This window comes from Colletotrichum higginsianum, chromosome 3 (assembly GCF_001672515.1).
Source record: "Colletotrichum higginsianum IMI 349063 chromosome 3, whole genome shotgun sequence".
In the NCBI taxonomy this organism is placed as follows: domain Eukaryota; kingdom Fungi; phylum Ascomycota; class Sordariomycetes; order Glomerellales; family Glomerellaceae; genus Colletotrichum; species Colletotrichum higginsianum.
Window position 1 is genome coordinate 3602810 of NC_030956.1, and position 27777 is coordinate 3630586.

Here is a 27777-nt window from a genome sequence, read left to right on the forward strand (position 1 = left end):
ACGACAATCCGCACACATTACCACAGAAAACAACCCTCCCCTCTTCTCCTCCTCTCCGGACCAATTTCCCCGGGCGAATCCTATCTTTTCATCGCTGCCGAAGTAGGTGCTCTGGTAGCGCAGTAGCATATCTGCGCGTGGACAAAACGCGCAGCTGCTGTATATGCAACCGACTTGTTTCGAACAGCTGTGCTGCCGTACTGATCCGCGGGCTGCCGATTCTGGAACCTGCATGCGATGTTGCCTTCCAAAGTTCCAGAACGCCTGCCATGACAGCATTGCACGAATCATTTACCTCTCATGGGCTTCTACTTAGGCCTGACTTGACCGCCCTTTCTTTACCCTCACGTCTGTTGGAAGTCGTACCCGAAAAACATTACAGGCTTCATGTCGGCGAGACCCCCGCCTCTCCTCCTGACCCTGTTTCTGACCATGTTGTGGTGCTGAGGAGGGTTCTTTGTCGTCGCCTTGGGACATAGTGACGTCACTCGAGCAGCATCGCGCCCCAATTGTTTCCACCCCCTCCCTGCTCGTCCCGTCGCCGCTCCCCTTGTCATCCCTGCTCCGTATTACTTTACCCATTCGAGACCGTTCTAAATGGTTGCAGATGCAGCTCATCCACATACGTCTAGGTCAAGCATCAGCCAGCAACTTCACCAATTTCTCAACTACTGTTGCAAAGTTCCAATCTTGTGATACTGGAATAACGTGTACAAAGAAGATATTATCTAGCACTGTTGGTTCGCCCAGCGCCTTCCTAGGAGTTAAGAGTGTGCAGTAGGCACTCGGTACCGTTCACGCCTGACCAGCAGCTAGTCGCCATCCGGGTCATTTAAAACCGGCTGTCTTCTTCCCCGTGTCTCTGTAGCTCTTGGCTCTATAGTCTAGTCTTCGACCTTGAGCGGTTCAACATTCCAGATCTCCTCGGCATACTCGTTGATGCAGCGGTCACTGCTGAAGAAGCCCATACGAGCAACGCTGGTAATGGACTTGGTGATCCACTCCTCCTGGTTCTTGTACGCTTCATCGACGAGGTTGTGCGTCTCAATGTAGCTGTTGAAGTCGTCCGAAACAAGGTAGTAGTCGCCGTGATCACGCACCGCCGAGATGAGCGCTTGGAAGTCGGACACGGAGCCGAATGTTCCGTTCTCAATTGCAGAGAAGACTTTGGTAAGGTTTTCGTCGACGGAGTGAGATCCGTAGGTGTGGGCATGGCGGAGATCCTCGACATCCTCGGCAAGGTTGCCAAAGAGGAAGATGTTGTTCTCGCCAATCTCGCGCGTGATCTCAATCTACGCTAGTGTCAGCAATCGTCGTCGTCCAGCCGGGCCCATCCCGTCGTGTCACTTACATTGGCGCCGTCGCACGTGCCAATAATTAGGCCGCCGTTGAGCACAAACTTCATGTTGCTGGTACCCGAGGCCCTGCAAGTCTTGTTAGCTGGAACGGACGGCATTGGGAGGCTATGCTGGGGCCGGGAACACTTACTCAGTACCGGCAGTGGAAATGTGCTCGCTAAGGTCCGAAGCAGGGATGATCATCTCGGCCTTGCTGACGTTGTAGTCCTCGAGGAAGATGACCTTGAGCAGGTCGCCAATGTCCTCATCCTTATTGACGACGGAACCGACGTTGTTGACCAGATGAATAATTTGCTTGGCCATCCAGTAGCCAGGAGCAGCCTTTCCGCCGAATATGGAAACGCGCGGCGCTACCTTCTTGCGGTCCTCAGGGGACATGGCCTTGAGAGTAAGGTAGCGATGGATGACGCCAAAGATGTTCATCTGCTGACGCTTGTACTCGTGAATACGCTTGACCTGAACGTCGAAGAGTGCAGCGGGGTTAATGCTGACGCCCGTCGTCGTCTTGATGTACTTGGCCAGGCGGACTTTGTTGGCGTACTTGATCTCGGCCCATTCCTTGCGGAACCCCTTGTCGTTGACACTCAGCTCGAGCTTGTTCAGCTGCGTCAAGTCCTTGAGAAATTCGTATCCTCCGGTCTTGGATGCGATCAGGTCGGACAACCGGGGGTTGGCTTGGTGCAGCCAGCGTCTCGGGGTAATGCCGTTGGTGACGTTGGTGAACTTGTCAGGGCCGTAGATGTTGACAAAGTCCTTGAAGATTGTGGTCTTGATGAGATCGGAGTGCAACTCGGCTACACCGTTGACCTTGTGGGAGCCAACAATGGCCAAGAATGCCATGCGCACCATCTTGGGCTGCGACTCCTCGATGATGGAGACTCTGCCGAGGATGTCACGGTCGTTGGGAAACATCTTCTCGACGCTCTGGAGAAAGAACAGATTGATGTCGTAAATAATCTGTAGGTGTCTGGGAAGCAGATGCTGGACTAGGCCAACAGGCCATTTCTCCAAAGCCTCGGGAAGAACCGTGTGGTTGGTGTAGCCGAACGTGGCAGTGACGATGTTCCACGCCTCATCCCATTCCAACTTCTCGAGATCCACCAGGATACGCTGCAACTCGACGATGGCGAGTGTGGGGTGGGTGTCGTTCAGCTGGATGGCGACCTGGTCGGGGAACTCCCTCCAGGGACGTCTAGACTTCTTGAAGCGGCGGACGATGTCGTAGAGAGACGCAGCACACCAGAAGTATTGCTGCTTCAGTCGAAGCTCCTTGCCACGCTCAAGGTTGTCGTTGGGGTATAGAACAGCACTGATGGTCTCGGCACGCTGCTGGTCGGCGACCGAGTTTTCGTAATCACCGCTATTGAATTTTTGAAAATCGAACTCTCCGCTAGCAGCCTTGCTGGACCACAGACGCAAGTTGTTGGTGGATGGCGTCGCGTAACCCGGAATTGGAACGTCGTATGCCACGGCAGTGACCGTCTCGCCGCCCTCCCAGCTAGCGACGGTCTTGCCATTGGAGTCGGTTGACTTCTGGACGTGACCGAAGAATTGGATCTCGGGGGCTGTTAGCATGTCCTCCAAGGTCATACCGTTTGGTTGGCTCAACTCACGTCAACAGTAACGTCGTGGCGGGGGAACTCCCAAGGGTTGAAGTCAAGCCAGTAATCGGGAACCTCGACCTGGTAGCCATCGATGATCTCCTGTTTGAAGATACCGTATCTGTATCTCAGTCCGTAGCCCCAGGCGGGGAAGTTGAGGGAGGCCAGACTGTCGAGGAAACAGGCAGCCAATCGGCCCAGGCCGCCATTACCGAGTGCAGCATCGTGTTCCTGTTCGATAACGTCCTCGATGCGGAAACCGAGCTCGTCAAGGCCATCTACAAAGCTGTCAGCATTTATCTTCCTGGCTATCTCAACTACGCCTTTGGCCCTTGGCGTCACTTACCCTTGGCAACGTCCTTCAGACCGACATTCAACATGGCATTGTCGAGGGCACGGCCCATGAGAAACTCGAGCGAAAAGTAGTAGATGCGCTTTCCGTCTACGAGGGTCTGGCGCTGCTGAGTCTTGTTCCACTCCTTGACCAGACGGTCACGGAACGCCAAGCTAGCGGCGGAGTAGGCAGCTGTCTCATCACAGTTGAACATGCTGCGAGCCAGGGTGGTCTCGACATGGCGGACAACCTCCTTCTCGAACTCCTCCTTGCTTTTGAAGGGGCCGGCCTGGGCCTTAGACCATGCCTCACGCTGGGGCTCTGGGATCGAAGCTGTGGGAAGGAAAGTCAGTCGCGAGTTTTCATTATTGAGGTAACGGGTGTCAGCCAAGGATGAAGTGTGGCAGGGCGGGAACGAAGCTACTGGGTCTATGTGGCGTGATGGAGCTCGCGACGATCAATGCGGGGTATTTTGGGCCTGAGCTGAAGAGCTGCCCCTCCAAAGCTCCACGAGAGCTCGTCCGCAAAAATCGGAAGCCGGCAGGCGACATAGCATATGCCCCAGAAATCATGCAATGGAGAGACCAAAGAAAACTATGACTGACCCTCGACGCTCTTGATCTCGCCAGCGCCGAAGCCGGTAAAGGTTCTCTTGTGCTTGGGGCGAGAGATACCGGCCGGACCGACACTGCCCTGGACGTCGATGATGGGCGCACCGGTGGAAGGACGCCGCTCGCGCAAAGGAATGCGCTGCTGTTCCGTGGACCCCGACATTCTCGTGGGTGATCGAGTACGCTTATGACAACGAAGTGTTGGGAGAGTGGAGACTCAATTGGCCTAGTGATGAAGCTCGACTATTTCGTAAAGCTGTCAGCCGTCCTGTTAGCTATGATGACCCCTCAAGAAAGAGACAGAAGAGTGCGGTGATCGAAACACCACTCGATCGTAGGCGATGAGTGATGAGCGGAGGGGGGAGGAGAGAGACGACGGAGGAAGAGGTCCAGACTTTCTATGACAAGCGGAGCAAACAGGACGTACGTCAAGGATTTCGGTGGGGGAGGGGAGGCGGGGGGGGAGTGCTTGAAGCTCAGTCCACACCACTCACGGCCGGACTCCTCAGTCAGCGCAGCGCCTACGAAGCGAAGCGTCTCAGCCAGAAGAGTTGGTCCTCGGGAGCGAAAGCTTTGCTGGACAATGGACGACGCTAGATGGCGCTGCCGAGGTGATTTGGGCTGCAAGAACTGCTCGAGGACGAAGTACGATGATATGTGCCGGTAGACGTACTTGGAAGACAGGAGCTTGAGAGACAGGAGAGGGTTAACGAGGCGAAAACTGCCTGGAGAGTGTAGCCGCGAGGACTGTACAGGTGTAAGGAAGAAAGGGGAGGAGGGGTAAAGTAAGAGAAAGAACCAAGAAGTCAGGGACGATGAGGGGGACGGTGGGAGCTTAAGAAAGAGCTGGACAGATGAGGAAAGGTAGGCAGCTATATCTCTCAGTCAGCCATGGCATGTTTTATGGACTACGGTACATGCGGCAAGAGGAGGAGAGGGACGAGGTACATGGGCAATGGATGGATGGGAGGCTACCTACCTACCTACCAACCTTACCTCACCGTCCGTGCCTACCTAGGTAAGTAGCTAGCTAGCTTGCTGCCTCTGACAGTGCATCGAGATGGAAGGTAGGGCGTGGGTGCGGGAGGCATTGTAGAGACGCATAGTCCGCGGACAATATCGACTGGAACTTGCACAAATGCACCACTCATCCAGCTCGCGAAGGCACCAGGACGAAGCAATGTGGCACCCTCAAACAACCTAGCATTGACTGTCTCGCTGCTGTGGACTTGGACGAAGGAGGCAAATGGAGTGGCAGACTTTGGCTGATCTGACAACCCGCTCACACCAGAAATCCAATTCGGCGGGGGGCTCTGGCGCCGGAGCCCCATACTATCCTTCGCGTCTCCTCCATCAAGGTTTTGTCAGTGTGTCCGGGCCCGCCCGCTCTGATCTAGCCAGTGAGTGCCTAGGTGAGAGGGCATCTCTCACCTAGTTACCCGCGTGCCTATGTGTCCATGTCGACAAGAACCATCTCGAAAAAAAAATGCTCAGGAGGGAAACCGCATGACATGACCTCACCCCGCGGCGTCGTGGCTTCGAGGATCGGGGGAACCAGAGCATGCAATTCCGAGCCCTTGCCTGCTTGTTGTCTGCTTGTTGGCTGCTGCGATGCATCGAGCTACGGACAGTGCGGGGTGACGCATGCGGCAAGTGAGCACCCCGGCAACAGTGACACAGTTCCCCCTGAGCTTGATGGTAGCAATGCTTCTGTAGAGTCTACCGGCTGAGGCCAAAATTGACGTAATAGAGCAGGTAGCAAGTGCATCAGCGCCAGAGAAGCACAGGTATATATTTGTACGTCTTACCGAATACTGGTCCTTACACGCTGTACCTGGCTTCCTGCGCATCTGCCTATGTGGATTCCTACTTAGAAGAAGGAGTGAAAAAGTACAAAGTTACCGGTCAAGATGCAGTGCTCACTTCCATTTGCTCACAGGTGTGAAGCTACAACTGGCCAAGCAGGGGAAAGAGGAACTTTGGAATGAATCCTCATGGACGCCCCGCCTCCTGCTCTTCCAAAGCCCCAGGACCCAAGGCCGTCTAACAGCATTTCTTGATTGGGATGGCCCGATTGTGACGATATGCACTCCCTCTCCCCTCCCAAAAAAGGAAACCCGGACAGAAAGAAGGTTCGGGAGCCCACGCCGGCACAGCAACTCACTCATTTCACACCGGCACGCCTCAACGGGACATCGGCATGGCGTCCTCACCTTGGAACGCGGGACACGGCGGCAAGTCTCACACCGGTTCCCCGGTCATGGTTCGCCTCGCCAACATCAGCAGCCAGCACGGCAACCACACATTGCATTCCCGTCACCACCAGCCGTACCTTCAAAGCCAGACCGAGTTTGGTTTTCTGCACCACAAACCGCAGCGCTTCACTGTCCCCGAACCTCTTCCTCTTCAAGTAACCCATTCCACCATGCCTGCCGTCTCCCAGGCGCGCCTTTGAACATGTCGGCATTCTACCCAAATACTTACCTAAATACTTTGTACGATGTAGGTGCTCGTACGGCACCCACCGCTATTACCCTGCCCGAACCCTGGTGACGGCCCTGGCACTCCAACCAACAGTTACACACAACTCCCCACCCGGTTCCATAACAACTGGACACCCCCCTCAGTACGGGTGGGGACAAGCTGCTGCGGCATGGCCTGGGCCAGAGGAAAGTGACGCCGCCTTTCCCTTCCAAGGAGCCCTAGATGGATGCTGGAGACAGTTTTCTACGTTGGCAAAGTAGAGAGGAAAGAACGCCTCCTACGCCAAACATGTCGTAAGCTTAAGCTCCTCTCTCCTCTGTCCGTTGTTCCCATCCTCGACGGCGGCAGGGCAGATAGAGGACGACATTCATCGTCGTTCTATCTACATACATCTAGACTCCTCGACTCTCTTCAGAGATGTCCAGGCGCGTAACTGGCTAGACAACAACAACAACAACAACACTCTTCTTCACCTCACATACCCCGCCTTTCCCAGTGGTTCAGCAGAGTGAGACTGTCTGACAGAACACGACATTGCGGACCGCCACCCACAACACCCACGTCCTGGTCGGAATGCGATGCAATGTCCTGCAATCCACCCCATCTTCACCCGATGCTCCTCTGCGCGCCTCTCCTACCCTTGTATGGTTCCAGCCAAGTGGCTGGGTGACTTACAATGCCATTATGCCTTGCTGGCTCCGATATACCCTGCTTCAAGGCCACCCACATGGCCCACCCACTATTACCCCCACCAACAAGCGGCATCGACCGACGAGTGGCAATCCTTACCCTGGAAACATGAGGCTGTCTGTTGTCCTTCACAGCCGCCGCAATACTCGCCGGCAAAGATGGTTATGTACTGTGTATGTGTGTGTGTGTGTGTGTGTGATAAGAAACAGATGCACCGCTTTGAGCGCGCACAGCCTTGCGGTATTAATACGATATAACAGCCATCTATGCCAGGCCTCAAGCCAGCGCTTAAGCGTTCCCTCTCGTCGGGAAGCCTTCCTCAGACCTCTCCCATCCATAGTCGTTCCCGTCAAAAACCCCCTCAATCGACCGACGCTCTCTTTCGCAGTCGCACAGGACCTTTGGATGCCATGTCATCTTGTTGTCGAGCCCTAACCAGGCTCTATTTCCGCGCACCCTCCCTCGAGCTGCCGCAGGTGCATGCATGCAGAGATTTGCTTCATTTCGCTGTCGCAACGCTCCAGCTAAAAGCCAGTTCCCTGTGCTCTCCCGGCTCTCCCGGCTCTTTCGAGATGGCCAAACCAATGTTCGCTTTGCCTGCCAGCCCCCACCCCCACAGTTCCAAGCATCAGTCCCAAACGAATGGTCCATTCATCACTTCGTCTCTCAACTTCCCTTTCCCAATACCGTACTCCAGACAACGGCCGGCATATGTCTCGCCCTAGAGAGCTTCCAAGTGCACACCTACTCTCTTCCCTGACACCCGGTTTTCTCGCCTGGGCGGCAGCAACCGGTTGCGAATACCCCTTTTTTGGATTTTCTTTTGAGATTCGGATTCCAGAATGCAAAGGGGGATTTTCGCTGTCGATTTTAAGGCACCAACCAACCCATTCGCTCGACCGTGTCGTATCGAAAGCGAGCGTAGAAACCAGAGTGAACGCCGTCCAAACGAAGTGCCGCCCACAACGCCCGGCAATGCTGTAAAACGCTGACCCGCAACAGAGGAGATGAATCTAAACATTAAACAGAAAAAGAAAATGGGTGATCCAAGTCGTTCCGGTCTTATAGGATTCCCGAGTCCCGAAGAGCGTTGTTGAGGATCGTCTCCTTGACTGCCGCAAACACCAGTCGGATGTTGGACGTGTCGGTTGCTTGAGTCAGACTACCATCGGGTTAGCTCTCCGCTCCAACCCCGAAACAATGTCACTTACTGGGGATACAGGTTGAGGTGTGCTCGGTTGACCTGGTTGAACCTCCAGAGGAGATATTTGGCCGCCTTGTTGACGTCGTTGCCGCCAGAGTAGTCGGGGAAGTAGTTGCCCAACGGTGAACGTCCAAGCTTTTGCTTGAAAATATCCACCTTGTTCAGGAACAAGATAATACTGGTACGCATGAACCATCTTGAGTTTACCACGGAATCAAACAGTAGTAAACTTTCCATCATTCGGTTCTGCAACTGTTAGTTTCTGCAGTGATGTCGACGGCACGGGGTTCCGGTTATCCGTACCTGACTGGACTCTTCGAGCAGAACTTGGTCGTACTCGCTCAAAGCGACACAGAAAATAATGGACGTGACGTTCTCGAAGCAGTGAATCCACTTCTTCCTTTCGCTTCTTTGGCCGCCGACGTCAAACATGCTGCGACTATGTTAGCGTGTCCCGAAATTGCAAGCGGATTTCGTTGAGTCTCACTGTATGCTGAGCTGGCCCATCTGAAATCTTGTCTCGTATATACCAGTCGTCTTGGTTCTAGCCCTGAGAACGTCCATCTCGTTGGGGAGGTAGTCGGGAGCGACGATGCGCATAACCTCTTGAAAGAAGCTGATGCCGTGGGGTCAGCTGCCACTCCCATCAAAGCCAGAAAAGCGGAAGGGGAGGAACGTACTATTCTGCTGAATCCATCAGGTAGAATTCGGTCTGCCTGTCCATGAGCTGCTCCCTTGCAGGGTCGCTCCATATAGATTGGATGGCAACGCCGATTTGGGGATCGATGTGCGCCTGGGGACCAGACTCGGCTGTGTATTCCATAAGGAAAGTGGCATATGCCTTGTTTGCTTCGATTTGGGGCTCGATATCGAACTGCCGCATCGCCTGTATCACTGCTTTCGCGCATTCCACCAAATTCTTAAAGACGGTCGGTCGATAATTGTATAGTTCGTCTTCGGAGTAGCCCTTCAAGTGAATGATCTTCATCTGCTTGACGATGGTGGATTTGCCGCTCTCTCCGGAGCCTGCGTACTTATCAGCGTGCTGGTCGACAAAGGGAGCGGCCGGGCCTGGGCGCGATCAGAACGTACCGAGCAAGAGAATCTTGCATTCTCGGCGTAGCCTCTTGGAGTCCTCCTCCAGCTGTCTATCGATCGCCTGACTCTTCTTTTTCTGTTCCACCTCCTCGTTGTTCGAACTCATACAGGCACCCATTTTGGCAGGCGTGGCGAGACTCAAGTCGAGCCACTAACCGTAGCAATGATGTGACCCGGAATTGTTTGGTGCCTCGGGTCTGCAGGGCTCCCAAGGATGCGAGGAATGAGGCGGCGTGTGTTCTCCCAGTGGACGCACGTTAAATGCCCATAGTATTATTAGGTGAGATTCCTAGATGGTAGATAAATCGCAAGGCTGAGAATGTCGGCAGGCGGTCGTTGGTCGATGCGGCGGTTTCGTCGGCGGCGGGCTCGGCGGTAAGGCGAGCGTGTCGGTCGATGAGTTTCGGCCAAGGACCAGTCGATGGCAGCAATCGAGAATCGACGATGACGGACGTTCGGAATCGGATATCGCAGGGCGTGAGGATGAAAGGACAATAGGCTTCGACCCTGAAAATCGGGGAAGAGCGGGAAGTGGTGAGGAAGATGGGTAGCGAAGAACAGGAGACGAGAGAGTGCGACCGGAAGGCGGGCGGGCAAGGACAGTGTCGGTGGAATAAATGTGGGTATCACCAGGACCTCGACAGACGGGCGGGTAAGTGCAATTGGGTGCGGCCCAAGCTAAGCAGCGATGTACCTTTCTTGTACCGGGCAACCCAGCGAAGGAGGAAGAGAGTGAGAGCCTTGTTGGATCGTCGCTGGCCCCAGCGTCACAGAAAGCATGTGCAACAAAGGGAAATATGATGACTGAGATCAACCTGACAGTCCTGCTCTGATCTGCTTATCAAATGTCGAAAAGCTGCAGTAACAGAGACTTGGAAATTGAAAGGCTGGAAGGGAAAATGATGGGAGAGGGAGAGGAAATGGGTTGGCGCGGGGGAGAGTTAGTGAGGAAGAGAGGAGTGTGTGGGTAATGGAAAAAGGAATCCCGTCGTGCAGGAAAGCGTAATGTCGATACTAGTGGCAGGCTGGAGTCGCAAGAGGTAGTAGGTAGGAGCAGGTAGACCGCAGCAGCGGTAACTTCGCACCGTTATCCGCTGCAGACAGACACAGAGACCAGGGGGGCGACACTCGAGAGAGAGGGAGGGAGCGGAGAGAGAAAGAAAGAGAGGGAGAGGGAGAAGGAGACTGGGACCAGTGGGCGAGAGTCAAGACGACACACACACACACACACACACAACACCCCCACCACCACCACCACCACACACAACAGATATCTCTTACAGTCAGACCCAGCGAGCCCGGACACGACGCCCTTCGGTCTTCGTCAGTACGCAATGTTGACGACGGGACAGGGACACGTTCCCGGACAACCAGCACAGAACTGCAGCAGGCCTAGCTCAGTCGGCAAGGCCAGGGCGGCAGGTGCGGGTGCGGGTGCGGGTGCGGGTGGTGTGGTGTATGTGAGAGTGAGTGAGTGAGTGAGTGTGTGTGTGTGTGAGCGTGTGTGGTTGGGGGTGTGGATCTGATACCAATGGACGGTTCTTGTGCGTCGACACTATGCCTGTGTCTGTTACTGCGGACGGACTCGGCCTTTCCAACTTCTTCAATCGAATTGGGATGGTCTTGGCTCGTCCGGAGAGGGAAACAGGCCGGACCGGGGCAGGGCAGATGTGAGGGAGGCAATGAAGGTGAATGATGAAATCTCCATTGGTACATAACAATGGAATCAACGCTGACACGCAGGACGGAAAAGGTACCTTGAGATACCTACGCAATCAGATGCCCTGCATAAGCCATAAGTCGCTGCTAAAGCTGGGGCACCAAGGGCGGACGAGTGTGGGAGAGTGTGGTATTCAACTTGGCAGGCCAGGAGAGTCTGAATAGTGAGCTCAGCTCTCGATATGGGCTTGCCTCGACTGCGTGGGTACCTTGGGTAGGCCATTGGGTAAGGGGATTGGACGGGAGCATCCAGTCGTCGTTTTCTTCACACCTCGATGCCTCGCTCGGCTTCAAGAGCGGACTCGTGAGCGAGCCTTAAGCCTTCGCTCCGAGGAATCTCAGCAGTCATTGGTCTTGGAGCTCTCTCATCTGGGTTAGGTAGGGCGGTCCACCTAACCCTTACGGGCCAGGTCCACTCGGTTTAGTGTGTTGTCCCTCCACCGCATGCATGGCATCCAAGCCATTCTCTCTCGTGGTTGGATGCATGCCTGCTCTATTCGGGTTTCGACAGATATTTACAGCACATGGTACGTACCTCACTAATTTCCTGGGCCTTTCGGGACATTTCTGCTGCCAGAATCCCTGGCGATTGACTTGGCCGTGTGCTTTCTGACACCTATTTATTGTCTGCCTTTGCACCGCTGGTCTGGTTTTATTGCAGCAAATACAGAGTACAGGATCGTGCATAGGGAGGAGCACCATACTTGAGGCAGCAAGCAATCGGGGCAGATGATGAGTCTATTGTGAAGGTGGAAGCGACAAGGAATGGCCTGCCTATCCGAGTTGGTGAGGAGGAATACGTCGTGGTGTCTCGCCAGGCCAAGGTTTAATGGACATACAGGTCCACATACGAATACACCTCATGGCCTTGACTTTTACTTTGCTTTCGATACACGTGCATCGTTCTCCCGCACACAGCGTCCATTTCTTGGGTCTTGGGTACATACATACATACATGTAGTGGTTAGTGGGCTGGCAAACAAGGTCCAGCCGTTGAGGATGGCATCTTCGTCTTGTACAGCATCATCGGTAAACAAGTACGACGATATGTATCGCCTCGCCTTTACCACATTCTCTTTTTCGTTCAGTGAGTTTTTTTGCAGCTACTATATAGATCCGCCCAACCCGATCGGTATCGGCACCTACCCCAAGATGCGCACTTCGTCTCCTGCCGCAAACCAGAGTGTCGGGATCCAGTGGCCTTTTCGCTCCGTTTCATTTCTTATTTTTCTTCTTCTTTCTCTTCCTCCCACTTTCTTCTTCTTCTCCATCTTGCTTTACTTTTGCCCATCTATATTTTCTTTTACCATTCTTCCATTCTTCCTTCTTCAGGAAAATCTTCATTTCGACGTCTCTCTGCCCACCAATCATACCCCCTTATACCAAGGCAAAGCATTGCGGCCGGATCCCGGGAGATTCCAGTACATCCTGGAAAGCCACACGATTTGACCGCGCCCAGCAACGCGTCCCCGCATCCGGCAACCCCAGACACCTCGACAGCTTTGACGAGCGAGCGCGGAGGTTTGCTGGCAAAACTTAGAAGGGAAGGGGAGCCAGGCAATGTAACAGTTGTTTCAGTCACCGCTCCCGAGTAATGAACCTTCAACCTCGTCGTCCTACAGTCTCATGTCTGAGTCTATTCCCGGCCCACCAATCAACGACATAGAGGGAGACCCTGGTTTATTCAAGGGTTGAACGTTGGTCAGTTGGAAATTGGAAATTGGACGATTGCCACCCTTTGAGCCTTTCAAACCAAGGGCACCGCAAATGAAGTCATCTGGAACGGACAGCCGTCAAAATGTCATCAACATGCATTTCGCCAGCGTCGGCGCCATTGACCCAGACCGGCATTGGGTTTCGGCGAAGATCATCTCCTTTGCTTCCGGCTTCAACGGATCACCGGCCTTTGACCTGAGGCAGGCTAGCAAATGCCGCCAGCCCTGACGACCAAGGTGGCAGTCAGTCAGCCCGACGCAAAGTTTGAATAGGACCGGCGGATGACTTCTACCCGTCGCTTTAATCGCGGTGGCTTGCCGCTGGTCTTCGTTCTCTTCCAGTTGACCGTAGAGATCTGCCGATCCGGCATCGAGCCCTTGCCTCTTACGGCGCTTGAACGTGCCTATTCATGTATCGGCCAACCCCCCGCATTACACCGAAGGCGCATCCTACACCACCGATGCGTCCAGACGACGAGGGAGATATGAGCCATGTTGCAGACAGTCAAAACGTCGGCGTTGCTGCTGTTACGATGCCATTGCAGATAGATGCCGAAGCAGAGGGCAGACTTGCTGCGTCGCGGTTTCCTTCCGCCTGGCCTGCCGCCACGTTCCAGCGTCGCAGCACGCCATCGTCCTGGATCCAGTAACCCGACCGCCCGCCACTTCCGTCGACTGGGCTTCTGGCCTTTAGGCCTTGGCTCTTTCCAGTATCGTGCGTGCCTATGTCCATCGTGAATGTGCTCACGATGCACTGCTAGTGGAGTATGCGAAGGATGGTAGATGGCCACATCCCCGTCGGACGCCTGGAATTCATACCAGCTTGAAAACTCTATACACGCTTTGGGCACATTCACAGCGCTGATTCCAGCTTGAATGTGGCCTCTCTCCAGGCCCTTTCGATTGCGTCTCTCTCCTCATCAACGGTCTGCCGAGTACGTCCGAGCCGTTATTCGCGAGTTGGGTTCCTGAATTGTGCTCTTATCAAACAACTCACCAAGTGCTCAGTTGAAGGAAGTTGGTGTCATTCACCGACTTTCCAATTGCTGTCGTTTTCTCGGGATTCTAGACCTGACGGAACTGCTTCGAGAGCAATGTGCCGGCTGCGTTCGTATCAGGTAGGCCTGGCAAAGAGCCTGCCTCTTCTTCCATCTGCCGCTGGGCTTTGATGACAGGACACCCTGTCCTCGTCAACGCTTTCGTCAGATGATTGGCGTTGATCGGCTCGCCCTCTCGTTTGTGTACCTGGAACGCCTCGCCCAATCGGCTAGCCTCAACCTGTCTGGGTGTTCATAAGCCCCTCCCCCCTCCTGGAACAAATGTCGACAGGGGGGAAGGCCACACGTGGTAGAGAGAAGGCACGAAGTCTCAGCGTTCCGAGCTTGAAGGGCCCGCAGGCCTGGCCGCCCCAGTCAGCCAAACAGCTCTTGTTTCTTTCATCTTGATCATTCCACAACAGGGGCCGAGTGACCAGTGCAGCTCTGTTGTCGTCCGGTGGCTGGAACAGCCCCGTCTCAAAGCGCGGCGACTTGCTAAGCAATATTTACCTGGACCGGTCAAGCTGCGAAATAAACTTCACTTTCGATAAACCCTCATACTTGCACTCTATCTTGGACTGATGTTCATAATATATTCCCTGGTCGGCTGCTCTTATCAGCTGCCTGAATGAGACAAGTCCCGGTCGAAACCGTTGCTATCCAGCCTCTCATGGCGCAACCTTGGCCTTCCTGTGGTTACTCAGTGCTTGACAAGCTGGTGTCTCGAAGCGTCAGCCTCTTTGCCATATCCGGGTTGAGGGCTCGATGCCAGGCCTGAAGCTATCGGGTATGCGTATCATATGAGCAAGACCACACCAGTCACGATCAGCGAATAGCGATAGCGCTCAAGGCCCTTGGCATTTCGGGGTATGGCCAGCCGGCTTTCCAAACACCATCCTTGATAACCCTCATAAGGGGATCACGTGGCAGGACGTTCCGCGCCCTTATTGGCAAACCGAAGGTGGTGGGCGACGGGCGGCATCGAGGAGATACTCTCGCTGCTATACACGCAGGATTGGGGTGAACTACTTTGGCAAGGGCGCATCCGATTACCAGCGGCTACATCCTCCTGGTACAGGGAGCTAAGATATAAACACGAGAGATCGGCAAAAAAAAAAAAAAAACCCCGCGTTTATTGAGAAAAAAGTGGCCTTGTCGAGAAGAGTTTTGTTGCGGCTATTGGGCTTCTGCTGTGGGATGTTTCTGTCCCAAAAAGAAGAAAAGGAAGAAAGGTGGGAAAGCTCTACAGGACTTCGATAGAAAACGTGGCAAACTCACCTGGTATGGCCTGCCAAGTCGTCAAAGTTCAGGTGAGTGGCCCCTCCGGATCGAGGATGTTCCAAGATGCAGTTTTGAGTTGTCCCTTTCCACCCTACGGTCTTGTCCTGATGTTTCACGTCATCCCATGATAGCCGCAGTTCTGACTAGCGTTGGAACAAACTTTGTCTCTCTCCCTTTTCCATTTCCTTCTTTTTTTGCCCACATTAATACCTGATGATGTGCTGCGTGGCACCCTCCGCCTGGCAGGGACGAGTGAGTGTGTCGATCTCGGGGGCGCGGGACGAACGAATGAGGCTCGGGGAAGGATTCAGTCCCGAGTTTGGCTCGCGGGAAATCGTCCAGAGAATGAGGCAATGGGGGGGGGAGCCTATTGTTTTCGGGTCGCGTTGTCGAGGGTGTGGCGACCCGACCCGATCGCCCGGCCAAAAGTTCCCTTCACCCACGTGCTGTTGAAATGGTCGCAGGGTCCGGGGGGAAACTCCTTCTCGTCTGGAAACGCTGGTCTCGATTTCATCCGTCTCGATCGAGTCTGACTCGGAGCGAGGACTGCATCCCGCTCGCATATTCAGATCTCGTTGCCATCTCCGGTCGGCAACACGACGGGGATGGTGCCTCGGGCTTGCTCGTTTTTTCTTGGTAGTCCGTATCCGTACGAAAAGTAAGGAAGGCCGTAGACCAGCATCTGTCAAGTGAAGGGAGGAGGATAGGTAAACCAAGGCCGCCGAGAGGTGAATAAGACATCGGTCTGTTTACATGAAAACTGTCCGATGTCCGGCCGGCCGCGCCATCTTAGCGCCCGTCTCATCCGTGCGGCGCCCGGCCGTACTGGCCCATTTTTGTGAGCGGCCTGCGAGGTGCAACAACACCACACTCGCGGCTTCGCGATAGACATGCGGCCCGGCTGTAGTCATCTCGAGGACCTGATCAAGCACCCTCTCGGGTTTCGCCATCTAGAAGTGGTGGTAGGTGTGTGTGTGTGGTTGGTCAGCATCAACGAGTTTGGGCTCGAGATGTCACGCAAGGGGCGGCAGCGGGGGCCCTTCCCACCAGCTGCTGAGCAACGACGTGCAGAGAACAAGCCCTGAAAAGCCGTTGGTAGTTATTTCGACCTCGCCATCGGGCTCTCTGCGTGAGCAGGGGAACATAAGACAACCTGGGTTCCAGCGCCCCTTCTCATTGAGGAACAGTTTACAACCCCAGTCAAGCAGTTGTTCTGGAGAATTCCTTGTCACAGAAGACCTGACATTATGTCTTCCACGGAACCCGTTGCCCTCTACAGCCACGGCACGCTCAGTCTCGGTTTTAGCCAGCTTAATGACAATCGCCCCAAAGGCCACACCCCTGACCCGGCGAAAGTGGCCATGATCCTGGAGGAGCTCGAGCTCTCCCCTGTGAGAATGCGCGTTTGTCCCGGCCCAGAGAGCAAACAAACAAAAAACGACGCTGAATGGCAAAGCGACCATGCTGACAGAGACGACCACAGGAAGGCCATGGTCGGTCTCGCCGTCGTCAAGGAGGAATCTTACGTCTTCATCCATCCCAACCGCCGCCTGCCGGCCCTTAGGGGACCCGTACTCGGGGGCTCGCCCTCTCGGAGTCCGGCGCCATTATTGAATTGCCTTGTCGAGACTTACAAAGCCAACGGCAGGGTCTTGCATCCGTCGTCGCCGCAACAGTTTCTCGTGAAGAAGCAGCCGTGTTTCCAGATATCGCGCCAGGTCTGTAGCCCCCACCCCCCCTTCTCCCCTTTGCTTCCGGTGGTTCGCTCCTCTCTCCCCTCTCCCACCTTCGCGACGGCTTTCGTGTGGGTACGTGTTTCTATTCTGTTATGAACATCCCGGAAAACAGACGCCTTATCCGATGTGATGTAGGGCCCCTACTTTGGCCAGCTCAGCTGGTTCAAGATCCTCTACTCAGAGGACGTTCCTAGCGCAAAGCAGCGCTAAGGGGAGCAAACCGTCCGCATCCTCTCCGTCCTCTACCGCGCCCTCGGGGGGAGGGGCAGTACCTCGTCAAAAACAGAGCGTGCGTTCGACCCTGCCTACTCCTGCTGTCCGCCATTCTCAAGTTTCCTCTTTCGCACTTGTCCCTGATCACGTTCTCAGCTCACCCAGGCTCTGGGCCCATTGCTGTGCAAACCGAAAAACTGACAAGACCAAAAACCTCAGAACCTACCTTGACATCGCCTTCAAGCTTGGGAACTCAGTCGCCCGACGTCTACGTGGTAACTCCCGAACAGCTAAGTGGGACATCGACGGCAAGTACCCCGACTACGTCGACTGGACCGCCCGGGTCCGCGCCCGGCCCGTCGTCGACGACGTCTTGAAGACCATGAGCAGGCGGCGCGCTGAGGAGAGGGAGAAGAACCGATTCGCAAGCTGCTTTGACCGGGCCGGCAGTACCGCGTGGCAGCGGGAGGCTTGCGATGGACTCGGTGTGCCGCCAGCCGGCTGTGCAGTCATCATTTCTATTCCAGTGAGCTACGGCTAACGCTAGTTTCCTCCCCCCAGCCCCTTCCTTTCCAATGCCTTTTCTTCTACTCGCAAGCCTTCATAATTCGCTCGTCATGGCCGTTTGCATAACGGACTTGGCCCGTGTACAGGGAGGGACCACAAGGACTAAATCGCGATCAACGACCAAGACTCCAGGGTTCATGCACACTCTCACTCAGGCCGGGGCCGCCGAGCTACCTATCTAGATGCCCGTTCCCTATTCACCGTGTCTCAAGCTATCCATATCGACTCGGCATACAAAACCACAGCATCCTGCACCCCCCTCCCACTTACAAGCCAGATGCTGGTTTATTTCCAGTCGTTCAACCCTGCCCACGGATCGCTGTTTTGCTGAGGCTGAGCCGACCGCGGATGCGCGCTTGATGGATACGCACTATGGGGGGTTTGCTGCTGGTAGTTCTGTGACTGCTGCTGCTGCTGCTGCTGCTGGTAATCCTGCTGACCGTAGAATGTCTGCTGAGGGCCCAGTGGCGGGGGGCCAGGGGGTGGAGGTGGTGGCACAAACCCAGCGGGCATCTGTTGCTGCTGGTTAGGGAAGCCACCGTACTGCTGGCCTTGGTTGAACGACGTTTGCGTGGGCGGAGGCGAGGCTGGACCGCGGAGAACAGCCGGACCGAACGTGGATTGATGAGGAGGCGGCGATGTCGGGCCGGGAGTGCGGCCGTACTGGCTTGGGTCGTACGCCGCCTGGCCGTACGCATGCTGAGGCGTGTATGACTGGGATGTCGGAGGGGCAGCGAAGCCAGGGTACTGCTGTTGGGTTGGGGGCGGAGACTGAGGAACCTGGTACTGTCCGGAGAAGTTGGTCTGGGGGTATCGCGGTGTCGACGAGGTGTTGGCGAAGTTCAGCGGTGAAGGCGTAGGTCGGTTCGACGCAGGTTTCGGTGAAGGTGCGGGGGGCTCCATAGACATGCGCTCCATCAGTCCGCGCAGACGCTCTCGTTCCAACTCTGCATGTGCGTCCTTGCGAGTCGACCGCTCCTGTTCAATGGTGTTGAGAAGCTGAGCACCCTCGGAGCGCCTGTTGTTGACAAACGTCTCGACGTTCTTCTCAAGGCTCTGCACCGTCTCTTTCATCTCGGCGTACCACGTCTTCGCACCCTGGAGACCAGCCTCCAAGTCGAGGAACTCCTGGTACGCCCGTTTGTATTTGTTCATGACTGAAACCCTCTGCCGCTGGATGGCTTCGTACTTGCTCTGTTCTGACCTGACTCGCTTGTCTTGCAAGAGAGTGTTGAAGCTAGTCGTCAGGTCCTTCATCAATGCCGACTGCTTGTGGTTGGCCTGAAGCAGTCTGTTTTGGTAAGGGCGGAACTTCTCCAGCTCTGACTGGAAAAGCTGGTTCTCGTAGTTTGTAATCGACTTCTTGTTAAGGATCAGAATCTCCGAGATGTCATCGTTGTGGACCTGTTGATGTTTAGCATGTCTGTCTAACCTCCCCACCTCCTCTCCACTGCTTCGACTTTCGTACCTTTTCCTTGAGATCCTTCAACACTTGGTTGCGTTCTCTCTTGATGAGATTCAACTTTTTCATGATCTCCTCCACCTTGTGGATTTGGTCAACGACACTCGGCCCCCCTTCCTCGAAGTCGACGTCCAACAGGTTGGGTTCGTTGCCGGAAGGGCTCGTGACATTGCTCGACTTCCCGCGAACCTTGCTAACAGCATGTTGGAACAGAGAGTCGATGCCTCCATGCGTGGCGGCAGCTCTCATTTCCTGGAATTCCGTTTCGTTTTGCCTCAACTTCGCCGCCAGCTGGTTGTCGCTTCTTGCTGCCTCTTCCAACGCCTCCCGGTAATTTCGAATGTCGCTTCGCAACGTCGACGTTAATCTCGAGCTCGGTTGCTGTGTCCAGTCGTTCTCGTATTTGGATCGCATCTTCTCGCACACGCTCTCTTCCATATCCAATTGCTTCGTATTCTTGTCCAGCGTACTCACAATGATCTCCTTATCGGAGCGTAACGTTTCAAAAATGGCAGCTGGATCTTCGTGGCCGGCAACGTCTTCACACCACGTTCTGAACTCTTCATCCGGCAAGATCTCTTGGTCGAACCCTCCTTTCAATACCTGAAGAGCACCGGGAAGCCTCAAGTAGTCCAAGCTTGCCGCCATCTCGCCGTTGGCGGTATCCACTCTCTCGGTCTCGGCTCGGATTAGCTTGGCCTTCTCCTCATCGTAAAGACTGGCCGATTCCGTCACGGCTAGAGGCACGATCTTGGAGAAGAGATCAGGCCCGGTAATGCGCTGAATGTCTTGACCTGCATACAGTTCGCTGACGGGGATCGGCTTCGATGCTGGGAGCTTGGGAACAGGTGGCAAGCTCGCCTCCGCGGGCACACTCTGGTGGTAGATGAAGTCGTTGTCTTTGCTGAATTCCTTGAGCTTGTCCTGTACGGTTGCCAAATGCCGTTTCGTAAAGTCGACAAGGATACCGCCGGTCTCGGCACCGAGGTTAGAGCTGGGTGGCACCGAGTTCGGGAAGTTGTTAGCGATGCGGTTCGCCTCTTTCCCTTGTGTTTCGGCAATCTGAAGCCTGGCAACAGCAACGCCGTGTTGGCCAGCGTCGTCGTCGGCAAGTGCCTGGTAATACTGCGACATAGAGCTGAGGAAGTTGAATTTGACCTGGCATCGTTAGTTTGACTTAAGGAAACCTGGTGGGAAGTAACCCAGGGGTTGGCTATATGGGGGAGTGGCTAGACGGCAGTTCTCACCTGAACCATGAGCAGCCAAACCTTCTCAAATATAGCTCTATTGAAGTTGTCTTGGACGCCTTCTACTGCCTGCGAGTATAAAGACGCTGCTTGGCTGGAAAGCTTGGCTAGAAGGGCCGACTTTTTGTTATCCGCCACCTGTTTCTCCAAAAAAACCTCCTGCGCCTGAGCCAGCATAATGTGAATGAGGGTTTTGACGGTCTCACGGCTGAGGTCGGACGACGGTGCGTGGAGAAAGTTCTCGTTGATGTAAGTGAACATGCCAGCGGAGGCCTGGAAGGAATGGTACGCGGCCTTGAGGCCCGGCTCCTCCGACCTTGTTTGGTGAGCGGCGTGACATGACAGAACGGCTGAGATGTTGAATATGATGGAGGCTTTCTCGAATGCGAGCGAGTATTGGGCCGTCGATTTGTGCGTGAAGGCATCGAACCTGCGAGGTGGTGGGTGTTAGTATGCGCACACGGGGCTTTGGATTGCAAGGCAAAGCGGGAGGGTTGGTGAGTGATGTACCATGTGAAGGAGATCTTGATATGTTGCTCGTCGACCGGGAAGCGCAAATCAAGAAGCTCAAGCTGGCCGTAATATCTGTAGAGCATATCGCGGCCCGAGGTGCTGTCTTTGCCGGCGCCCCTCACGTCCTGTCGCAGACGGTTCAGGGTGGCGCACTCCTCGGCATAGCGTTCCGGATCATCGCCATATGTGTCCCTGATGTAGTCCTTCAGCGGAGTGACCCAGTCGATTTCGTTTGTGGCCTTGAGCGGCGACGAGATCATGGGCGACTGCGTCATTTTGAAAGACAGAGGCGACGAGGTTTCGGCCCGGAGGATGGCGGGGGTTGTCGCGGGAGGGACAGTGAATCGCACTCGGTCGGGTGGTTTGCGAAGACGGGCAGCCTTGTTCAGATGTTGGGATGATTGGGTGGCATACGGGGCCTCGCCAAAGGTGGCCTTGGGAAGAAGTGACAGCTGGGAGGTGGATGGATGCAGCTCTCCAGGCCAGGACGCTCGCTGGGCTTGGTGCTGTGAGTGTCTGAGTTGCTGTGGTAGGTAAGCGGAGTGCGGGGTGGGGGCGTGAAGCGACGATTGGGATTGAAAGAGGCGTGGAGGGTGGCAGCAGTCGGGCGTCAGTGCACTTGTACGAAGTACGTACTCTTGCTGCAAGCCCCGGTACCTGACGTGAGAGTGCGTTTTCGCTAGGCAGCCCGGTCGATGGTACTGACAGGGAGGACGCAATGGTTGATATTGTCGGTGACGGGCGTCGTTGGGCTGCTGTCTGCGGCCGGCCTTAATAGTTCTGGGTGCTGGCAGCGTATCTACCACTGACCTATCTTGCACAAGACGAAGGTTGGCGGGACGGAACTTCTGAAGTCCACGTTGCTTGTTTCTGCTGTTGTTGTATTTGCCGTCGATTACTGCTTGTGAAGAAATGCACCGAGCTCGTCTTCTGGTGAGGTCATAGTGCTGGGGGACCTGGCAAGATGAGCGATGGTAATTTTCAAACGAAGCCCGAAGGGGAGCTCGAAGGGGGAGCTCGAAGGCGGGACCACGGCCGTCTGTATGTCTTTCTGTCTGTCTATTCGTCCGTGCCTTTCTCGACTTCGTGTCTGGAAGCATGCGTGACAGTGATATATGTTTGGTGGTTGGTCGTCGTCATGGTCGTCGTCTTGCTGTAGGTGCTGACGTTGGCGCATAACGTACCTCGGCGGACTAGGTAGTCTGCTGCTTCCGCTGCCGCCGCCGAGGACTGGACAGTGATGATTGCCCACTAAGGGGGTCAGGGTGGGGGGCTGGCTTTGAGGTGGGTGCTGCCCTTCGTGTGTACGTAGGATGATAGGATGCTGGCACTCGACTCGGAGGAAAATCACGAGTCTCAAAAGAGACACGCAATGACTGGAATCAGTTTGCTTCGTTCCTTCATCCCTGCCAATACCTAACTACTCAGAAACCCAGAGACCCGTCTAGGCAGCCACCAACGACTATACGATGATGGACAACTTTACCTGAGGATGCCGCCCGAACTCTCTACACCGACTGACTAACTGATATCCTTAGGATTCTTCTTGCGCGTTCCAACACTTTCCCTGGTGCTCGGCATTCGACGAGATTCCAACTCATTTTTTGTTGGGCAGCTATCGTGAGCCTGTACGTACGATATGGGACCGACCCTCTCTCATCACTCATCACCCATCACCCTGTTGTCACCTCACTTCGTGCAATCCACCTCCCGCATCGACATGCCTGGACGGCCTATCCTTCGACCTCCACTGTACCGTAGTGAGACATGCCCGATGCGACGCTCCTCCGTCGCTCCACCCCACGTCAGGTTGTCCCGAGCTTGTCGACCCAGCCGGCCATTGCTTTCCATCTTGTGATGTTCCATGTGGTCTTTATTTCCCTTTCCCCTGATCGGACTGTACCACTTTCTTGTCATGGCACCATTGTTGCTTACTGTCTCCATCATGTACCCCCGACTGCAGTGACGACAACTTGCCAGCGTCTAATACTTTCCACACCTTGCAGATTTACAATTTGGCGCCTTCCTCTTTCTTGCACTCTCACCCTGAACATCTCGGCCTCTGCCTCAATCGAGACCGTCTCTCCCGTCTCCCGCCGCTTATAGACCTCGTACATCCGCAACTGTACACACACCTCAGCAGCCCGGCTTCTGTGCGACGACATTGGCTCTCCGCCCCTTCCCACCCGCCATGCAGGTGACAGGCAACCGAGAAAGCCACCCTTCCATGATGGCCCCTCATTGGCCGTTGTCGGTCTGGCGCTTCGTGGCCCCACATGGGCCGAGCCAAGGGTGGTCCAGCCCCGCGCGGGCATCATCCTCTCGCAACAGACCCGAACGGCCCGCTGCCTGCAAGGTTGAGGTCTCTTTCACCTAAAAGAGTCTTCAACTGCTGTAGCCGCCCGTCGTGGTTTTTGTTGTTTGCTGCAGCCAAAGAATCATTTCTCATGATGATGCAGCTGATCTAAGACAGAATGATCTTCAAATGAGACCGACCGCTTGTGCGACCCAACCGCTCATCATTATACTGTTCTGCGCATCATCCTGTTCAAATATCCGTCACACAAAGACCAATATGCGGCCTACAATCCAACCGCGCGATCTCCATCCCACACAGACGCCTCCTCGCCAACATCCCAAGCGCGTCCATACTGAATAAGCGCCTGGGCTCATTGGGCACCTCCTCACAGTCATGTAGGCTGGTGGCCTTGGGTCCTGTGTTGATTATATACTGTCATGTTATTGATTGGGTGTGTGGTCTTCTTGTACAATTTTGAGCTGTGAGTGGCCTCCGCGGGAGCTGGCTAATCCTTCCACATCCACTTCCTCTGTCCTCCTTCTTCGGATGTCTATGTTACAGTATACACTTTCTGGTTTGGAAAAGAAAAGGAAAAAAATCCTTAGAACTCGAAAGAATTCAACAACCAATCGACGGCCATCTCCAACATAGGAAGGGGCCGTTTCGCTGGACGGAGACTCTTCCCTTCTGCCCCTCCTTCATGCCTCCAAAGGAGGGGGTGGGGCAGGCTACTACTTAAGTTGCGAGGCAGAAAGAACAACAAGATAGAAGAGAAACATCAACCGAATTTTAACACCTGCCATGCAAGCCCCACTCCCCTCCCTCATTTCCCGTCTATAACCGCTGTGGCATGCAAAGAGCAGTTCTACCATACCGCCCGTCTGGGAGGTCGAAGATATTGATACAAAACGATGCGAAACACCCCTGCTCTCGGGCCTGCCTCATGCCGAGCCGGGGCCGTTCTTGGTGCCGTCCTTCTTCTCGTCACTCTTCTTGTCCGTCGTCGTCGACTTGTCCGTCGTCGTCGACTTGTCCGCATCCGTCTCGGAGGGCTTCTGGTGGGCCGGATGGTTCGTCAGGGTGTGCCACATGGACTTGAGAAAGCCCTCGTTCTTGTGGGATTCGGAGTCGTCTGGCGACACCGGCTGGGTGCTACTTGAAAGAATTAGTACAGGGAGGAGTCGTGGGTGACGGTGCAATGTCACAGGAAGGGGCCGCTGCTGTCTTACCCCTGGGGAGTGACATTCATGATCCGTCGCGCCGTCTTGTCTCCCATCTCGTTGGCCAGCATTTCCACCAGGGTGCGCTGGTTCGCGCTCAAGTACTTGGGCATGTTGACTTTGAACTCGACCTTCAGATCGCCGGACCCGCCCCTCCTGCCGTTGAGCTTCTTCATGCCCATACCCGACAGCGTCAGCTTGTCGCCCGTGTTAGTGCCGGTGGCGACCTTAACATTGACCTGCCCGTCGAGTGTAGGCACCGTGACCTCTCCTCCGAGCATGGCTGTTGTGATGGGTATGCTCGCAGTGTAGAGGATATCGGACCCTGCCCGGCGGAACTTGGGGTCTGACGCAACGCGCACGAAGACGTAGAGGTCGCCCTTCTGCGTCCGCACGTTGGCCTCGGCGTTCTTGCCCGTGACTGGCGCGTCGCCGGCGCCGTCAACCCGCAGTCTCATCCCATCCTCGATGCCGGCCGGGATGTCGACAGTGATGGTCTTGCGTTCCCTCACAACACCATTGCCCGCGCAGGACCTGCACTCCGACCCCCGAGGGATGGTCGTGCCCGTTCCGCCGCAGGCTCCGCACGTCGATGCCATCTGGAAGCCGCCGTTCATGAAGTGCACCCGCGTCCCCGTTCCGTTGCAGGACTTGCACTCCGACCTCTTGGTGCCCTGCTTCAGGCCGCTGCCCGTACATGTTCCGCATTCGGTCAGGGGCGTCACAGTGATGGTCTTGCTGGTTCCCTTGGCTGCCTCCATGAACGATATGCTCGATTGCACCTCGATGTTGTCGCCAACCAGTATTTCCTGCTGGAAGGGGTTCCGGCCACTGGCACGGCGACCGAATGGCGATCCTTGACCGCCCGTAAACGCTGAAAATATGTCGTCGAAGTTGAAGCCACCGCCAAAGCCGCCCTGACCGCCGAACCCACCACCGAACGGGTTTCCTGCTCCCCCAAACGGGTCGCCGCCGGGCGCGCCGCTAGGGTCGAAGCCAGCGGCGCCGTACTGGTCAAATTGCTGCTTTTTCTTTGGGTCGGACAGGATTTCGTATGCGCTCTGAATATCGCCAAACTTCTCCTTCGCGCCGGCATCTTTGTTCGTGTCGGGATGGTATTTCTTTGCCAAGCCGTAGTATGCCTTCTTGATGTCGCCCGCGGACGCAGACTTGTCGACGCCAAGGGTTTTGTAGGGATCGCTCGGAGCGAGATTGCCGGATGTTGTGTGGAATGTCTGTTACACGAGGGTCCATTAGCAAACTGTGCAAACATTTTGGCATTGCAGCGTCACTTACATGTTTGGATGAAGGGGGTTGACATGTCACCCGTGAGGCCGAGGATTTCGTGGGTCTGACGGTATAAGTGACGGTGTGAATCGGGGCGCGCTTGCAGACAGCGGCCTTGAGCTTGGATTGCCGGGAGATGCTGCTGGAAAACAGACGGCCCGGGGCCGCTGCCTTGGTGAGAATGCTTGCATTCATGGTGAAGCTTGACGATGCATCTGAAGCAGTGCTTTCGCAGAGTTTAGGGGTTAATTTGACTGGGGGCGGGAAAAAGCATCGGCGCGCAAGTGGAACTCTCCGGCAAATTCTTTGCCCTTCGATGCCATTGATAGACGGGATGATATCAACTTTTTCTCCTCTTGGCCCGATGCTAAGCCGAACTGCAGTGACTGCCTCAGGCATGACAAAGCGGGTGCAGGGATGCTTCGGGGGAGAAATTGGGGGAGCTCAGCTTTCACGTCAGCAATTGCCATGACTTTAAGTGGCTCGTGAGAAGTGGCTCGCGAGAAGTGGCTCGCGAAAGGTGGCCCCCACACTGCCTGGTGTACAACCGACGGGCAAGTGGAAATTCGCGGTTCTTGATACACGCCTTGTGTGCGTTCCAAATCGGCACCCAGATACCTAGGGTGCGTGCATCGCTAGGCCGGGGGCTCGGAGGAGCGATTGAGAAACCTGAAATTAAGCCACGCCTACATCCAGTGCCCAGCGGCAACATAAACAATGTCAGGGGCCGGTCCAGAGGTTCGGATGCAAAAACTCCAAAATCCCATTACTGTATAGGTGGGCAACAGATCATAGCTATGTAAAACTACGGCAAAGGATCTTGCCTTCGCCGTCTTTCGTCATGGGGTTTCCCGCCCATGGTGAGGTATCATTATGCAGTCCAAATCGCCCAAACAGCCGGCCAGGCTATGCTCCAGCAACACAGTCGTATATCAATCAGCCCTCGTTGATGCCTTCAGTTTCCAATGCAATCCTATATCCGTCAAACAATGTTGTCATGCATCGTGAGGTGTCGAAGTGGACCTTTTGTGGCGGTCGCTTTTCGTAATGGCATGGCTCCTGACTTTGTGGATGAAGTCGACGATGACATCGTTCTCTTGGATCCCAACCCCGTTGAAGTGCTTTCGCACAGTCATTGCCAGCTGTTCTTTGCTTTGCCTTCTGTTCTCCTTCTTGCGAGCCATCGTGGGGGAGTGTAGGCCAATGCCGCCCGGTCGTGAGAGAACCAATTGACGGTATGAACAGGAAAACGAGGTAGGGGTGTTGATATGGTGTTCGCGCCGGTATGCATGTAGGGTATCTCGGTTGAAGGTGTTCCATTGTATCTGCCGAAAGGGAGGTGGGGAGGTTAGTGATTGAAGGTCTACGGATACAATTTGGGACAACGATGTGTCACGAACGAGGACAAGGAGGCCGAAGAGGAGGAGGAGGTGGTGGTTGTAGGAGCTTACCCCGGGGTTTGGAGCCGTCTCTTTTGCGGCGACTGGAACATCCGCAGCAGCGTTGGCGTTTGTAACCTCTCGCAGTTGGGATCCTGTCGAGCTAGCCACACGACGCAGTTTTCCGTTTGAGTGTTGGGCGCCAGAGGCAGATGTATGCTTCTCTTTCACGCTTGTGGCTTCGGACTTGGTGTCGTCGTGAGCGGTCTTGGAGGACTTGGGCGCCATGACGAAGGAGATGACTTTATTGAGGATTCACCGAGGTCGTCAAGGTTGGAGTCGGTCTAGGTTGCAGAGTTTGGTAGCAAGACGTGCCGAGCTATCACATCGTAATCGGCGGGCAGGAAATGGTGTGAGAAGGAGGAGACAAGCGTTGGGGGTGGTCAGAATGGGGTTTTTTTTCCTCACGTCATGGCCTCTAGCAGCAACGCCTCTGTTGGTTACTGCTGGCGGTTGCCCAGGGCCCGGGGCCAGGGCCCTGCCTGGCTTGGACGAGTGAGCTGCGGGGCGCGCTGGGGGTACTCGGGGTCTAATGTAAACGGCGAGCGAGCCTGCACTACACCTGGTACGTACCGACCCCAGAAAATTGCCGACTCCCTCGTTCCTTCCTACCTTTATTTGCAGGTTGGGCTCCTCCGTTTCCTTCACTACCCTCGATAGAA

At 55.2% G+C, this 27777-nt stretch overlaps 9 protein-coding genes across 9 annotated transcripts; 2 read left to right on the forward strand and 7 right to left on the reverse strand.

The window, feature by feature from the left end:
- Positions 1-884: 884 nt before the first annotated feature.
- CH63R_04607 (Alpha-1,4 glucan phosphorylase) lies at positions 885-4067 on the reverse strand (the record flags this gene model as incomplete). Its single annotated transcript, XM_018299582.1, has 6 exons — positions 885-1292; positions 1352-1424; positions 1489-2915; positions 2972-3237; positions 3306-3626; positions 3899-4067. The coding sequence occupies 6 exons, from the start codon at positions 4065-4067 to the stop codon at positions 885-887; spliced, it is 2664 nt and encodes an 887-aa protein (XP_018160828.1).
- Positions 4068-4192: 125 nt separating this feature from the next.
- On the reverse strand, positions 4193-5235 carry CH63R_04608 (uncharacterized protein; the record flags this gene model as incomplete). The annotated part of the gene is made up of 2 exons (XM_018299583.1): positions 4193-4625; positions 4919-5235. The coding sequence occupies 2 exons, from the start codon at positions 5233-5235 to the stop codon at positions 4193-4195; spliced, it is 750 nt and encodes a 249-aa protein (XP_018160829.1).
- Positions 5236-5988: 753 nt separating this feature from the next.
- CH63R_04609 (uncharacterized protein) lies at positions 5989-6648 on the forward strand (the record flags this gene model as incomplete). The annotated part of the gene is made up of 2 exons (XM_018299584.1): positions 5989-6314; positions 6411-6648. The coding sequence occupies 2 exons, from the start codon at positions 5989-5991 to the stop codon at positions 6646-6648; spliced, it is 564 nt and encodes a 187-aa protein (XP_018160830.1).
- Positions 6649-8140: 1492 nt separating this feature from the next.
- On the reverse strand, positions 8141-9498 carry CH63R_04610 (Guanine nucleotide-binding protein alpha-3 subunit; the record flags this gene model as incomplete). The annotated part of the gene is made up of 6 exons (XM_018299585.1): positions 8141-8240; positions 8290-8534; positions 8586-8715; positions 8770-8898; positions 8963-9353; positions 9375-9498. The coding sequence occupies 6 exons, from the start codon at positions 9496-9498 to the stop codon at positions 8141-8143; spliced, it is 1119 nt and encodes a 372-aa protein (XP_018160831.1).
- Positions 9499-13319: 3821 nt separating this feature from the next.
- CH63R_04611 (uncharacterized protein) lies at positions 13320-13547 on the reverse strand (the record flags this gene model as incomplete). Its single annotated transcript, XM_018299586.1, has 1 exon — positions 13320-13547. One exon carries the CDS (start codon positions 13545-13547, stop codon positions 13320-13322), a length of 228 nt encoding a protein of 75 aa, XP_018160832.1.
- A 2832-nt stretch (positions 13548-16379) lies between these two features.
- Positions 16380-17078, forward strand: CH63R_04612 (Glutathione s-transferase; the record flags this gene model as incomplete). Its single annotated transcript, XM_018299587.1, has 2 exons — positions 16380-16850; positions 17004-17078. The coding sequence occupies 2 exons, from the start codon at positions 16380-16382 to the stop codon at positions 17076-17078; spliced, it is 546 nt and encodes a 181-aa protein (XP_018160833.1).
- Positions 17079-17933: 855 nt separating this feature from the next.
- On the reverse strand, positions 17934-21145 carry CH63R_04613 (Vacuolar protein-sorting protein BRO1; the record flags this gene model as incomplete). The annotated part of the gene is made up of 4 exons (XM_018299588.1): positions 17934-19052; positions 19117-20268; positions 20358-20787; positions 20868-21145. The coding sequence occupies 4 exons, from the start codon at positions 21143-21145 to the stop codon at positions 17934-17936; spliced, it is 2979 nt and encodes a 992-aa protein (XP_018160834.1).
- A 2965-nt stretch (positions 21146-24110) lies between these two features.
- CH63R_04614 (Chaperone DnaJ) lies at positions 24111-25871 on the reverse strand (the record flags this gene model as incomplete). The annotated part of the gene is made up of 3 exons (XM_018299589.1): positions 24111-24324; positions 24399-25624; positions 25686-25871. 3 exons carry the CDS (start codon positions 25869-25871, stop codon positions 24111-24113), a joined length of 1626 nt encoding a protein of 541 aa, XP_018160835.1.
- An 800-nt stretch (positions 25872-26671) lies between these two features.
- On the reverse strand, positions 26672-27343 carry CH63R_04615 (uncharacterized protein; the record flags this gene model as incomplete). Its single annotated transcript, XM_018299590.1, has 2 exons — positions 26672-27001; positions 27128-27343. The coding sequence occupies 2 exons, from the start codon at positions 27341-27343 to the stop codon at positions 26672-26674; spliced, it is 546 nt and encodes a 181-aa protein (XP_018160836.1).
- Positions 27344-27777: the final 434 nt, after the last annotated feature.